Genomic DNA, 13,839 nt, shown 5'->3' on the forward strand with positions numbered 1-13,839 from the left:
TTACAAATATAGTCAGTTTTATTGAATCCAAAGCAAAGTAGTTATGATCAATAGTAGCATATCCATCTTGAGGGCTTGCTCTGTGCAGTCACAGCAGCGATACTTGTAATAATGCATTTAATCCTCGTAACAAGCATGTGAGGTAGCATCACTGTTATTCCCATTGTCCAGATGAAGAAGCCAGTGAACAGAAAAATTAGGTGATTTGCATGAGAACAAAGTGTATATGTGGCATGGGTTCAAATTCCCAGAAGCCTAGTCCAAAGGCAATCTGTGCTGTTTCACTAGGTCCAACACTATAATTTCAGCTACAGGTAAACTTCAAGGCCATTCCTTTATTTAACTAAATTGAGTTCTTGAATATTAAAACGTGGATCCTTTCTTTTATGTAGTGCCCTACATATGCCAAACATTATGCTCGGTGTTTTTAGACAAAGCACACACAACCTCACAATGGCCACTCAACCAGTAAGAGAGCCAAAGACATAAAAAAATAAAAAGCACCAGTAGCCATAGGCTGATATAATTTCTAGATAAATCATTAGAGAGTTTCTTCCATGAAGAACTTAGCACTCTGCTGTACTAGTAATTATTGAAACCAGCTCAGCTTTACGTCCTTTTTATATTCATAAAAAATGCTCCAATGAGTCTTTTGTTTTCTTTTTTTTCTAGGCTGGCTTTAATTTGATGTAGGAATGGCAAGACACTATTAAAAAGAGTAAATCATAAATACTTCTTAACAACACAATATGCTTCCCAAAGCTAGTGCTTGAGGGCATATTGAAACATTGATGGCAAGTTCGGACACATTTCAATAAATGATAGTTCCTGAGGTTAATGACAGCACTCTGCTGCTCTGTACTGTTACATAGAAATACAGGTTGAGAGTTCAAGTTATATTGCAGGCCCCGTGCTCCTTCATTCTATCCAATGTATGTCCTGTCATCACTTTTAGAATGATGATGCCCTGAATCCTCAGGGAAGACTGACATTTCCTATTTCCAACAAGAATTCCTGGTGTTCTACATATCATCTGAGGTAAGATTGTGGCAGCCCAGCAGTACTTCATTTCCTATAGAAAATGATGTTCCCATCCTCCATGGAGGGAGGTATTCATTTCGTTAAGAGGTGTCACAGTTTGCTTTGTGAGTGAGGAATCAGTGCTTCCTGTCCGTTGCTGTGTCTTCTTCCCTCATGGTAGAGTTTGGTCTTATTCATACAAAGAAGTCACCACATGTTAAATTGGTCCAGGTCTGAAGAGTTTCCTGACATCTAGCAAAAACACTGGTTCAACCTTCATGAATCTAAATAATAATATACAATATGTAGGTAAGTGTTTCAGTTTCATGAACCATATAACTCATGGGACCATCTACATTAGATGCCAGTCTTGGAAGCAATCCAGTCTCGATACTTAGTCACTCGGGTATACACCCCAGGTTTTTTTGGAAGAGCACATGATTGTCCCCAACTTACGATACCAACAATGTACCAGACGTCACGATTGTCATAGACCAGAGGGCCACCAGAATCGCCCTGGAACGAAAACAAAGGAAAATGAAATGCAAATGGAAAAGAAGTACATTCTCAGCAGATGGAACAGTATTGTAAACACTGAGAGATGACAGAGTTGGGGAGGAGGCTAGCAAGAAGGGAACTAGAGGAGAGGACTGGAGAGATAGGAGATTATAAACCCTGTGGAGCTTTCTGAGTCTTGTTTAGAAGTTGATGTTTTTTAATGAGCTATGTTACTAGCATCCATAAATGTAAAAATGTGCAAATGTGTTTTATGGTGCCTTTTGACAAATATATGTGTGTGTGTGTGTGTGTGTGTGTGTGTGTGTGTACCTGTATAGTTATATGCACATAGGTCTGTATACATACATATATAATGTATAATGTCAATCAATTATACATGCTCTTTTACATGCTTCTTTTGCATTCTGTCCTTTTGCTGTTCCCCCAACAATCTCTTTTTACATTAATGCCATTTCTCATTATTTTATGAGGGAAAATATGATATTTTGTTTAATAAAATAATACAGCATAAAATTGTGAAGAGCAAAAGTGGAAGCCATAGATTCATTTCCTATTCGAAAAATGGGGATAATTATGGCAGTGGGGGTATCTCACTCTATAACTGGAAGTGTTTTGTCTTTGGCTCGAGTCACATTAAATAGTTGATACAAGGATATTTGTTGTTAGGATTATTAAATAAACTGAGCTCTTGGTGAAATAGATGTCATTGTTTTTCCTCCAAGATAAACTATATGCCAACGTTAGTAGCTGGTGAAAACATTTCTTTTGAAGTTTTGACCTTAACTTTGAACGTACCTTACATGCATCTACTTTTCCTTCCATAAATCCAGCACATAACATCCCTGGAGTTATCAGGCCATCATACACATCCTTTCTGTTACACACATCGGTGCCTATGGTTTCTACCCTGGCTTGCCGGAGTTTATTTTGTGTTGGTCCTATTATACAAACATACGCACACAGGTTAACAAAACAGTGTCTCTCAAAGATAATTGCATATAAAACATGCAAGACACATAAATTGTATCCTCTCAGAGGTAGAAGCACAAAACATATATCATATAAAAACACACATCAGTGTGTTGGTGATTCAGACTTGTAACCTAGCTAGTCTGGAGGTTGAGACCTGGAGGATCTGCCAGCCTGGCCAGAAAAATCTAGGAAACTCTGTCTCCAAAATAACTAGCAGAAAGGTGAGCTAAATGTATGGTTCAAGTGGTAGGGTGCCCAAAGCTCTGAGTTCAAGCCTCAGTACAGCAACATTAGAAAAAGTGCTAGATTAAGATTACTGTTAATTAACAAAAATAAGATTTCTCAAAATATTCATACCTTATTTTCACATTTATGGACATCACAGATGCTTATGAAAATGAGAATTGATTCAAATAAGCAACAAAAACCTACTGTTAAGAGTTTGATGCTGATCAAAATATGTATCTAGGAAGTATATAATTTTTAATTAGTTACTCCTATAATATTTTGTTCTTTCTGATATCATATCCTTTTCTTCTATATCAGTCATCCCCCTTTACCAGTACTTCATTTGTAAACTCAAAGATTGAGCTCTATTTCTTTAACTTTTCAACCCACCACTCCGTTTTGCCCAAGGACATACATGTAGGAAGCATTAGCATTATTTTTATGAAAAGCTTGTTCAACCTGAAGACATTTTTGTACTAACAAAACTAGGTTGAATGCTTACCATCATCTACAATAGACCCAAAACCTGTGACAAAAACACTTGTTTTTGAGGGCAACTTCATAGACGAATCTGGAAGGCAAACTCTCTGGACTATATTTGAAAACTCAACACGGCTAGTTAGCTGAGCCAAAGCAATATCATTTTCATTTGTTTCTCGTTTATAGTTTTCATGAACAATAATTTTCCCCACACTTCGTTTCACAGCAGGTGGCGTTATAGTTGTACCAAAAGTAGCAATCCATTGACTTGGGTCTTTATTCCTGGAAGACAAAAAAAAAAAAAAAAGATTTGTTATGCTTCACTTTATCCTTTAATAAAATGAAAAATGCAACTGTATTTCTACTCCACTTTTGGAATTTTACTCCTGAGAGAGCCCTCTGATTAGAGACTTTATACTTGATGACTTTATAGGAAAAATACTTCCTACTATTAAATAATTAGACACAATTTATTTAGTTGGCTTTATTCATTTTCAAACTTTAAGTTCCTGTCTTGTTAGGAACTCTTTGGATTTTGCTTCTTCTTTATTTCTCAATTTCAGTGAGTTGAGTAGACATTTTTATTTGTTTTAAATACTATGCATATCAATAGGCATTATGCCTTTGCATCAATTACTTCATTTGTTTTCATTTTATGACTTACTTGTTGGCTCTTGTTTACTGGCCTGTACTGTGCTTTTTGAGGCTAGGTAGATGTTGTCTGCTGTGTAAGCCCTCATGTGTACACACAGTTATTTCTTCACCTGTACCCAGTCCCCTCCCTTGTATTCAAGGCTAAGCTGACCTAACAACAAGCCATGCTCCTCTTTGATCTAGCATGGCTTGTTCTCTTATAAACTGCTCTCACAGACACTTTGCCCTCCCACAACTTAGATCACAGGCAAAATCTATTGGTTTTTTTTATGCCTCCTAATTCTTCTCCAAAGGCCATTTAACTCTTTAAAAATATATTGCCACCAAGAATAATTGGACATACACAGACACTTCAAGTCTTCTGGGTGGAGGAAAATTCTGAAGAAGGAAATCACACACAAAAAGAATTTTAAAAGGGAGGGATTTCAATGTTGGTGAATCGTCAACCTTTAAGAATAATGAAAACCTGAAAGATTGGTGGCTTCCAAAGTACTGCCCTAGAAACAGGCAAGTTGGGCCCAGAGGAGGGAATTCTGTCATACATTTTACTTATTCATATGCGAAGGGAAGATTTTATTCAAACAGAAGTTTTAGGATTGTAGAGCTCACTTCAAAGGTAGACACTAGCTATTAGAATTCTGCATGCTATGGTAACCTAATATGCCTCCTATTGAGGAGCTCATCAACTATTTGGAAATCCAAAGTCGAATTGTTCCATCCCTTTATACATTGTGAACGAGAGAGGCAAGCCTTACAAAGTAGGGCCAATTCAACCTGCTTTGGTCATTGGACATTTTGTCAAGAAGTGTTTCACAACCACACTTTCTCAACAACCAGGATCGTTTTTAATAGACATAAAACTTGCCCTTACACAGAAATGGAGGGACAAAGAGCGAATAAATGCAGCAGTCGTAAAGGATGCTCACAAATGCTCCATTACACTTACTTCCGGAAGCAGTGAGCCGCTGTGAGCAGCCAGGTGTTACTGATGAGGGTAGCCCCACACTGATGGCCTGCCCCTATGAGCTGCAGGCTAGCCTGCCACGGCCACTCCCCTTCCATAGCGGTTTCCCTTCCTTGGACAATTCGTTCAGTAGAAGATGATGCTGGTAATGGCATGTTTGAAGATGTCATCCTTATCCCACAACCTGTCACATAAAGAGATATTAGTTTGCTCTCATGAAAGGCAGAGAGAGAGAGAGAGGGAGAGAGACAGAGAGAGAGAGAGGCAGAGAGAGAGAGAGAAACAGTGAGAAAGACAGAGAGACACACAGAGAGAGAGAGAGGCAGAGAGAGAGACAGCGAGAGAGAGAGAGAGAGAGAGAGAGAGGAAGAGAGAGAGAGAGATCCTGATTTGTATTAGGTAGAATTACTTTGGAAATCCATTGCTCCAGTCACTCTAACATAGTCATATCACTCAGCATCTGAAGTTATTTTATACAAAGCTTACTCACAGTGTTGAGTCTAAGAAATATTTGCTAATATGTCAAGGAATTCAGTATAAACATTGACTTCTGTTTCTGTAAAACATTCATCGATGAATAATGTCAACCAGACATCATAACTGAGAATCCCTCTGGCAGTTTCTGTTCCTGTTACAAGCAATGCCTTTGTGGCACCCTGTCCTTGTTAGCACATATCTAATGTGCAGGAAGGGATTTTTCTTCATCCTCCAACTATTTTGATTTTTATTTTATCAATGGATAATTAATTGTACTTCAGAAATGTATAGATCTCCTGCTAAATGGTTGAGATACATTTCTAGCAACATTTATTTTAGATGAGAAAACTAAACCATGGAGGAGACTATACATTGCTAATTGAACAAAATTACTAATTACATTGCTAATTCAACAAAATTGAATAAAATTAGGAGATTCAGGCCAGCAGCAAATAGCACTCTTTATAATGGAGAGACAGCCCTTCACACAACTAAGGAGAATTAATTTACTTCTTTTGCAAGGACTATATTAATTATATTTAAAAAAACTATATTCTTTAAGTTCTAAAAATTAAAGGATAAGCTTTTTAAAATTCTTATTCCTCCATGTCAAATCTTCAACTGGTCAAACTTTAAAATCAGTCTCCCTAAAGATATTTTAAAGACAATTTTATTAGCATATATTAATTAAACAAGGGATTTCATTGTGACATTTGGATACTTGCAGCCAATGTATTCCAATCAAATTCACCTCCTCCATCCCTCTCCCCCATACCCGATCACCCCTTTGTATGACAACTTTGATAAATTTTATTTTTCTACTTTCATACACACATAGAAAGTAGGAAGTGCTCTTAAAATATTTTAATGGAGGGGCTGGGAAGGTGGCTCAGTGGTAGAGCGCTTGCCTTGCATGCTCAAGGCCCTGGGTTCGATTCCTCAGCACCACATAAGCAAAAAGAAAAAAGCCGGAAGTGGCGCGATGGCTCAAGTGGTAGAGCGCTAGCCTTGAGCTGAAGAGCTGAGGGACAGTGCCCAGGCCCAGAGTTCAGGCTCCACCACTGGACCAAAAAACAAACAAACAAAAAAATATTTTAATGGACATATATTTGTCTACCAAAATTAAAAATATGCTGAAGTGTTGGAAGGCAAATGGCAAAGGAAGAAGAAATATGCATATCAAATACTTCTAGAAAAATGGAAGAAAACAGTAAGATGGCAAGAAAATTCTTAGCTCATTACTAGTTTAAAGCATTCTCATGAATTGTGAGAGAATATGGAGCAATTTTTAAAGAGAATAATAATATAATATGTAGAATACTTATTTGATATAAACTTATAAATTTAATATGGTAAATATTAAGAGATTAAAAAGACTGAGTTGTCTATAAAAGCATAAAATTATCAAAATGTTTGGTAAATTAAACTAACTTTTCTGCAGCTCTTAAACATTATCTGTACTTGAAATTAACAGTTACTTCTGAGGTTTGGAACTTACGACTGTTGAGAAGATTTCGCATCTTTCTGCTGTCAATAGCTGTAATATATGAACATATGAATTAATTTGCATGAAATATGTCCCCATTTTCATGTTATTTTTGCCAAAGTTTCATAAATAGAGATGCTGATTATCTGAGACATTCATATTTCAAAAGAACATGGGCTTTACAATCAACCTCTACTCTCATATGATTTTTGGTTTAAATTGTAAATTTCCACTTGAGAATAAAATCAGATAGCATTTGATTTTCTGATATTTCTTTGGAAACAAAAAGAAATTAGAAAATGTACAGATATGATGGCACACATGCTACTCAGGAGGCAGAGACAGGAAGATTTCAGTCCAAAGCCAGCCTTGGCAAAGTAAGAGACCCTATCTGAGAAAGAAAAGGACTGAGCATATAACTGAGTGGTGAAGCACTTTTCTAGAAAGTTCAAGGCCCTGAGCTCAATCCCCAGTATCAACAACACACAAAAAAAGAAAAGGAAAGGAAGGGAAAGGAAAGGAAAGGCAAGGAAAGGAAAGGAAGGAGGGGAGGGAGGGAGGAAAAAAGAGAAGGAGAATATAAAACTAGGAAAGAATGAATATAGATCAATGCCTTTGGTTGCTTTCTTTTGGCGCTTAAGCAAAAACTGAAGAAGCAACCCCCAATTTCCATCACAATCACCGCTTTATCAAACTAGATGGTTCAGGCACATTCCAATGACCAGCAATGAGAGAGCAAATCCAGGAAGCTAAGGGCATCACTTGTCCCTGGGGACCCAATTTCAAGGCCTGGGTCTGACAATGAGTGATAACCAACCCTCACTAAGGACTGTCTCTACCTTGGAATGCCAGGAAGTTTGTGGCTTAGGTAACAGGTGTGATGGGCAGTGCAGGATGCTCTCTCACAGTGCAAAGACCCCACCTATGACACAGACACCTATGACACCTTCTGTCTCATCCTTCTCATTTCAGAGTTACTTATTCCTGCTTATTTAAACGTAGTTACACTGGATTTCGGTTGACTTGGTAGCGGTTCTGTTTTGTTGGTCAGCAAGGAAGTGGAAAAATCATACTGTCACTTCTGGGGAGCACAGACATTCCCAGAATGGAGAAAAAAACAACAGCAGCAACAAAAGTATTCATCCATTATAGAGTTCCTCAGTGTTCTGACACAAAGTGGACTAGGATAGATTAGTATGGGAAAATACACAAACTCCTTTTTTTTTTTTTTTTTAACATAGGAGCCTTTCAGGACTCAAGAAACAAAAACTCAGGAAAAAATTTCCCATTTCAATTATGTCTAGCAACAAACACATGGTCATGTATTGTAGAAATACAAATAAACAAGAGGAGATAATCTCAAAATAACAGACTGAGGGGAAGCCTAACAGGTCTTATTTGTTCAGTCTCTTCTTGATCCTTCACAACAGTATTCTTTCTTCCCTAGGCAGTACCCTCTGGAAGGAGGGCCTCATAATCAACAGAATTTTTTTTTTTTTGGTCAGTTGTGGGGCTTGAGCCCTGGGCCTGGGCACTGTCCCTCAGCTCTTCAGCTCAAGGCTAGCGCTCTACCACTTGAGCCACAACTTTATCTGCTTATATGGTGCTGAGGAATCGAACCCAGAGCCTCAAGCATGCGAGGCAAGCACTCTACCACTGAGCCACCTTTCTAGCCCTGAGCAACAGAATTTTTTTCTGACCATCTCCTACACAGAAATTCAGGGAAGGTTAGAGTAATATTTCTGTTTAATGAGCTGATTTGACATTCTAGTTTATGTGGCTTGGCTTTGATAGTCAAGTAGAAGAGAAAAGAGTGGGAGGAGCTCACAGAGCCCTTGTTTCTTGGGCTCCTTTGATTGAGTGAGATTGTCAAAGCTTCATACTCTTGGGTATCTCTCTTTGATCTATGACATTCAAAGATGGGAAGGTCCCAGTCTCTTCTAGAAGTTTCCTAAAGATATCTTTTTTTAAATGAGTGGCATGTGTATGGCAGAAGACAATACATGTCTTGTTACTGAGCATAATGACAGAATATACTTGTTTTAGTTTTCACACAACCTGTATAATAAATGATCATTGTGTGTGACTGAGGTCAAAAGTTATTTTTGTCAAATAAAAATTCTACAACTTCAACAGCACAGTAAATTTTTATAATAGATATTTTTGTTGTTTTTGTTTTTGTTAACTGTATTGCTTATGGGGAAAGATACTAGGTTGAAAATGAACTACACAACTTGTGAATGGGGATGGGAGGGAAAATCTGGGAGAGAGTGAGGGAAGGGGTGACATTGTTCAAAAAGAAATGTTCTTTTATCTGACTTATGTAACTGTAAACCCTCTGTATATCATCTTTACAATAACAAATTTTAAAAAATTATAAAAAACAAATAAATGGTTTGAGAAGTTTTGTTTCATTAATTCAAATGTGGAAATTAAAAGAAGGAAAAAATGATTTTACCTCTCTTAATTTGGTGCTTCTTTTCTTCATTTAAAAATTTTTTTATTGTGAAAATACCATACAGAGGGGTTACAATTACATGGGCAAGGTAATGAGTACATTGCTTATCAAGTATTATTGCCTCCTCCTTTGTTTCCCCTTACCATCCCTTCCTATTTCCCACCCTCCCTTATCTTGGGGTTCATTTCACCTAATGTCAACTTACCTGACCATTTCTGCTTGTCTCAAACATAAACTAGTAATTGCAAATAAGGGAACCCATAGGACCTATGTTAAAATAAATATTTTATTTTTAGGATATATGATCATGTTGTAGAGACATTATTAAAAACTGAGATTTGGAGCTAGGAAGGTGGCTCAGTGGTAGAGTGCTTGCTTCCCATGCATTAGGCCCTGGGTTCGATTCCTCAGCACCACATAAGCAAAAAAAAGCCAGAACTGGCACTGTGGCTCAAGCGGTAGAATGCTGGCCTTGAGCTGAAGAGCACAGGGACAGCGCCCAGGCCCAGAGTTCAAGCCCCATGACCAACCAAAAAAAAAAAAAAGAAAAAACTAACTCCCAGAATTGACCTGTAAAGACATCTATGGTTTACAATACCTACATTTACTTACTCCAAGGGATTGGATCATGCAATGTCTTTTAACTTTCTTGCCCATAAAACAGTGAAAATTATACCTATCTTATTGAGCTTAGTAAGAATCCAATCTCATCTCATATAGGAAAAAATATTTCAAGCTTTCTCACAAGCCCTAGTTTAAAAAAGAGAAATAATCTAATAGCAAATTTTACCTCATAGTAAATACTTATGTTAGTTTTATTCTATATCAATTGGTTTGTTAGTTTTGTTCTACATCAATTGGTAGTATTAGTATAAATTCATAAATGAAAGAATGAATCAACCAAATTCCAATGAAAAATAAAGACAAGCAGAGGTACTTACAAAAATGGCAAATAAAAATCAGACTTACGTGTGAGTGTAAATGATGGTTTATTTATAGTCAAAGGTAACTGTTTGATCTTCATACTTTGATATAAGTTCCTTTCTATCTTTTTCTTGATTAGCTCAACACTATCAGTAGATGGGTACCGGAACATGAGCACTAATAGAATGTTCACACCTTTTTCATCTGGACTAAAGAGCAAAACAGTAGACAAATCATGCCAATGACTGATCCAACTCATTAAGTTTAAAGAAGTATAATGGATGATATACCTTAAATTATCTCTAGACCAAAGGAATAAGAGTGGATGTCCAATAATTGGGAAAGTTAGAAGCACTGTAGAAGAAATAAAGGCAACATGCTAAAAATACTGTATAAGATATATTTCTGCCATGTGTCAGTGGCTCATGCCTGTAATCCTAACCACTCAGGAGGCTGAGATCTGAGAATCATAGTTCAAAGCCAGCAGCAGCAGGAAAGTCTGTGAGACTCTTATCTCCAATTAACCACCAGAAAACCAGAAGTGGAGCTATGGCTCAAATGGTAGAGCTCTTGCCTTGAGCTGAATTGCTCAGGAACAGTGCCCATGCCCACGGTTCCCAAAGAAGACCATTCTCTGCCCTTTCTCTTAAAGAAAAAACAACTTTCTTATCATTATTATAAACTAACAAACAAGACAAGAGGAAAAGAAAACAAAACAGCAACAAAGAGAAAAAAATCCCTCCTGTTTCTATTTCCTGGAGTTCATTTTGATAAATATTATTTAATATGATCAGATTCTCTGCCCTTTCTTAACTCATTGCTGTGATTATTTGCTGGGTGAGATGATCATGAAATCACGCTTTCTGTGAAGTTAAAGAATTTGCTTTTTAAAGTGTTCCGAGAAAATTTATAACCAAGATCATTATTTTTCTGATTGCATAGCAGAGATAACACCTTTGTTTGCCAAACCCAGTGAACAGACCTTTGCTTTATGAGCACATAGAATGCATTTTTTTAGCCTCTCTGGGAGATTGTCAAAACTGTCCAGTGAGTTCTGTGCTATGAAAATAAAATAGCCTTTATTGTAACAATACACAAATAGTTTAGTGTTTGATACTTTGGTTAGTAAATGAAAGAGAAGTTTATAAAAAGATCATTAGTTTGGTGATTAAAATTTACAATGTAATATTGTGATTTGTAGGGCCAGAAAGCTTTGAACAACCTTTTGAGAATGATTTCCAAAGACAAAGAAAAAGAAATGAAAAAAGGAAGGAACGTATAAAATAGGGAGAAGACAAAGAAAATAAAGGAACAGAAAAAGGAACAGCAAGAAAGCAAGAAAAGAAATGGATCCCTTAGTAATACATAAACATTATATACATTATATACATATATGAAATTAAGAACTTTTAGAAATCATGTAAGAAATATCCCCATAATGTATTCTAGTATTTAACTTAATATCAAACCATAACTCCAGACTTATGTATGTTAATTTTCACTAAAATTAAAGTTAAGAATTTAAAATAATAACAAAATGCACTGACACTACAGAAAAAAAAACTATTAAAGAGAAGTTTATAAATGATCACAAAGAAGTCCACACTAAAGCTACCAGCACAACTATGTTCATTGTTATTTACCATAACAAAGCTATGAAACCAAACCAGATGCCCTTCAGTAGATGAATGGATAAAGAATGACATCACCCTATTTGTAAGGAAATGGAAAGACTTGGAGAAAATAATATCAAGTGAAGTGAGCCAGACTCAAAACATAGGCTCCATGGTTTCCCTCATTTTCAATAATTAGTATATGTCCAATATAGTCCTAGCAGAGGATCACAATAGCTCAATAGCTATGTACATATGACCATATAAGATGATGCTAAATGAAATGAACTCCAGGATATGGAAACAAGAGGGTCTTTTTGTTTATTTTAATGTACTGTGTGAAGTTATTTCTTTTCTCTCTTTTTTTTTTATTTCTTTGGTTTATCCCCTGTTGCCACTGTATTTGATTCTGGTACCCTGTGTCTTGTATACACATTTATCTGATTTGGGGAAGGAAAGGGGAAAAACAAAATGGTGAGTCAAAGGACAAAGAGTGACCCAATACAAAAGTGATACTCACAAGACACTGTGTTGGAAATGAACTATACAAATTGGAGGATAGGAGTCTTGGGGAAGGGAAAGTGGGAGAAAATGAGGGAAAGGGTTAACACTATTTGATAAGAAATGTATTCGTTAGCTTACTTATATAACTATAACCCCTCTATACATCACCTTTATAATAAAATAAATTAAATTAAAAATGTAATAAAAATGAGAAACATATAAATGACCAAATTTGTTCTTAGTTTCATGCCTAAAGGGCAGATGGTGTCAGCAGCAATATCTCATTTCTTGTCCTTCCTGGAGTGTTTTTCCAGGATCATATCATGTCTCATGTGCTCTTTACATCTTTCCAATTGTGATAGGAAAAAGATGAAAAAATAGAATCTGCATTGCTTAAAATATATGAAATCCTTTTGCTACTAAGATTTTCTCAGTGTAATTGAGCAATCACATTAATCAAATACCCCATTCAACAATTTTGATTTGAAGTTACACATCAAGTCTACATACCTTAATTTGATAACGTGAGATTTGATGTATCGACCTCCTCCAGAAGAACGTCGAAATATTCTAGACATCTGATAGAAATAAAAAGAATTAGTCTTAAGAAAAATGTCATTCTTTCATTTACCTAGAGACAAGGTTTTCAGTTGATTCCCCACTTTTCACAGTAGTAGGACTAACCCTGAGTGCTAATCCTTATAGAACTGAACAATCTGAACTAAACTGTTTAAAATTCCTATACCTTTTTTCAAATGGGGGTATTAGCAATACCTGACTCTTAATGTTTATTTATGAATTGATAGTTAGGTCATATTATATTATGTATCTCATGCCTTATCTGGTCTCTAACAAATCATTGATTACATTAATTTTAATTATTATCAACTGAATTAAAATATTGTTCTTTTATACTATTTAGGTCCCCAATTTTATTCATGCAACTTCTCTCCTTTCTTTTGGTGAGTTTCACTAAGGATTTGTTAAGCTTCATCTTTCTACTATTTGATTTTTTTTATTGTTCCTTTATTATTCATTTAATTGTTTTCTAAACTGATGTTACTTATTCCTATTTACTGCTCTGAGTTTGGATTTTTCTTATTTTTCTAATACTCTGAGGTATGATTAGCTTACTTTGAAAGCATTCTGATTTTTAATGTAGATAGAATATAGCTCTGGTAAGTTATATTTCCATTTTCATTTGGTTTTGTCTGTAAAGCCCATTTGAGCTGCAGTGTCACTTAATTCTGAAGCTTTTGTTGGATTTTTGTCTGGATGATCTGTCTGTTGGCAGGAGTGAGTTATTTCTATCACTGCTATTATTATATGGGTATCTATAATGCTCAGAAATGTTGTCTGTAACAGATTGCACTTATGTCCACTATACAAATGTTTATGGTCATCACTTCTTATTGGATTGTTTTCTTTATAAAGTGATCTTTGTCTCTTCTACTAATTTTTGTTTGAAGTCTTCTCTATCATATATGAATGCAGTTTCTACCCATTGCTTTAGACTCCATTTGCTATCTTTTTACTTTAA

The 13,839-nt window shown here is 35.9% G+C and overlaps 1 protein-coding gene across 1 annotated transcript in view; it reads right to left on the bottom strand.

The window, feature by feature from the left end:
- Positions 1-1,377: 1,377 nt before the first annotated feature.
- Tmprss11f (transmembrane protease, serine 11F) overlaps positions 1,378-13,839 on the bottom strand; it is a 54,775-nt gene continuing 42,313 nt past the window's right edge. The window contains exons 4-10 of the mRNA XM_013008994.1: positions 12,810-12,877; positions 10,228-10,391; positions 6,813-6,851; positions 4,820-5,021; positions 3,242-3,501; positions 2,335-2,477; positions 1,378-1,536 (exon numbers count right to left, since the gene is read on the bottom strand). Of these exons, the coding sequence (XP_012864448.1) occupies positions 1,378-1,536; positions 2,335-2,477; positions 3,242-3,501; positions 4,820-5,021; positions 6,813-6,851; positions 10,228-10,391; positions 12,810-12,877 (1,035 nt within the window). The remainder of the gene's footprint in view (positions 1,537-2,334; positions 2,478-3,241; positions 3,502-4,819; positions 5,022-6,812; positions 6,852-10,227; positions 10,392-12,809; positions 12,878-13,839) is intronic.

Source organism: Dipodomys ordii, unplaced genomic scaffold (genome assembly GCF_000151885.1).
Source record: "Dipodomys ordii isolate 6190 unplaced genomic scaffold, Dord_2.0 Scaffold8, whole genome shotgun sequence".
Taxonomy (NCBI): domain Eukaryota; kingdom Metazoa; phylum Chordata; class Mammalia; order Rodentia; family Heteromyidae; genus Dipodomys; species Dipodomys ordii.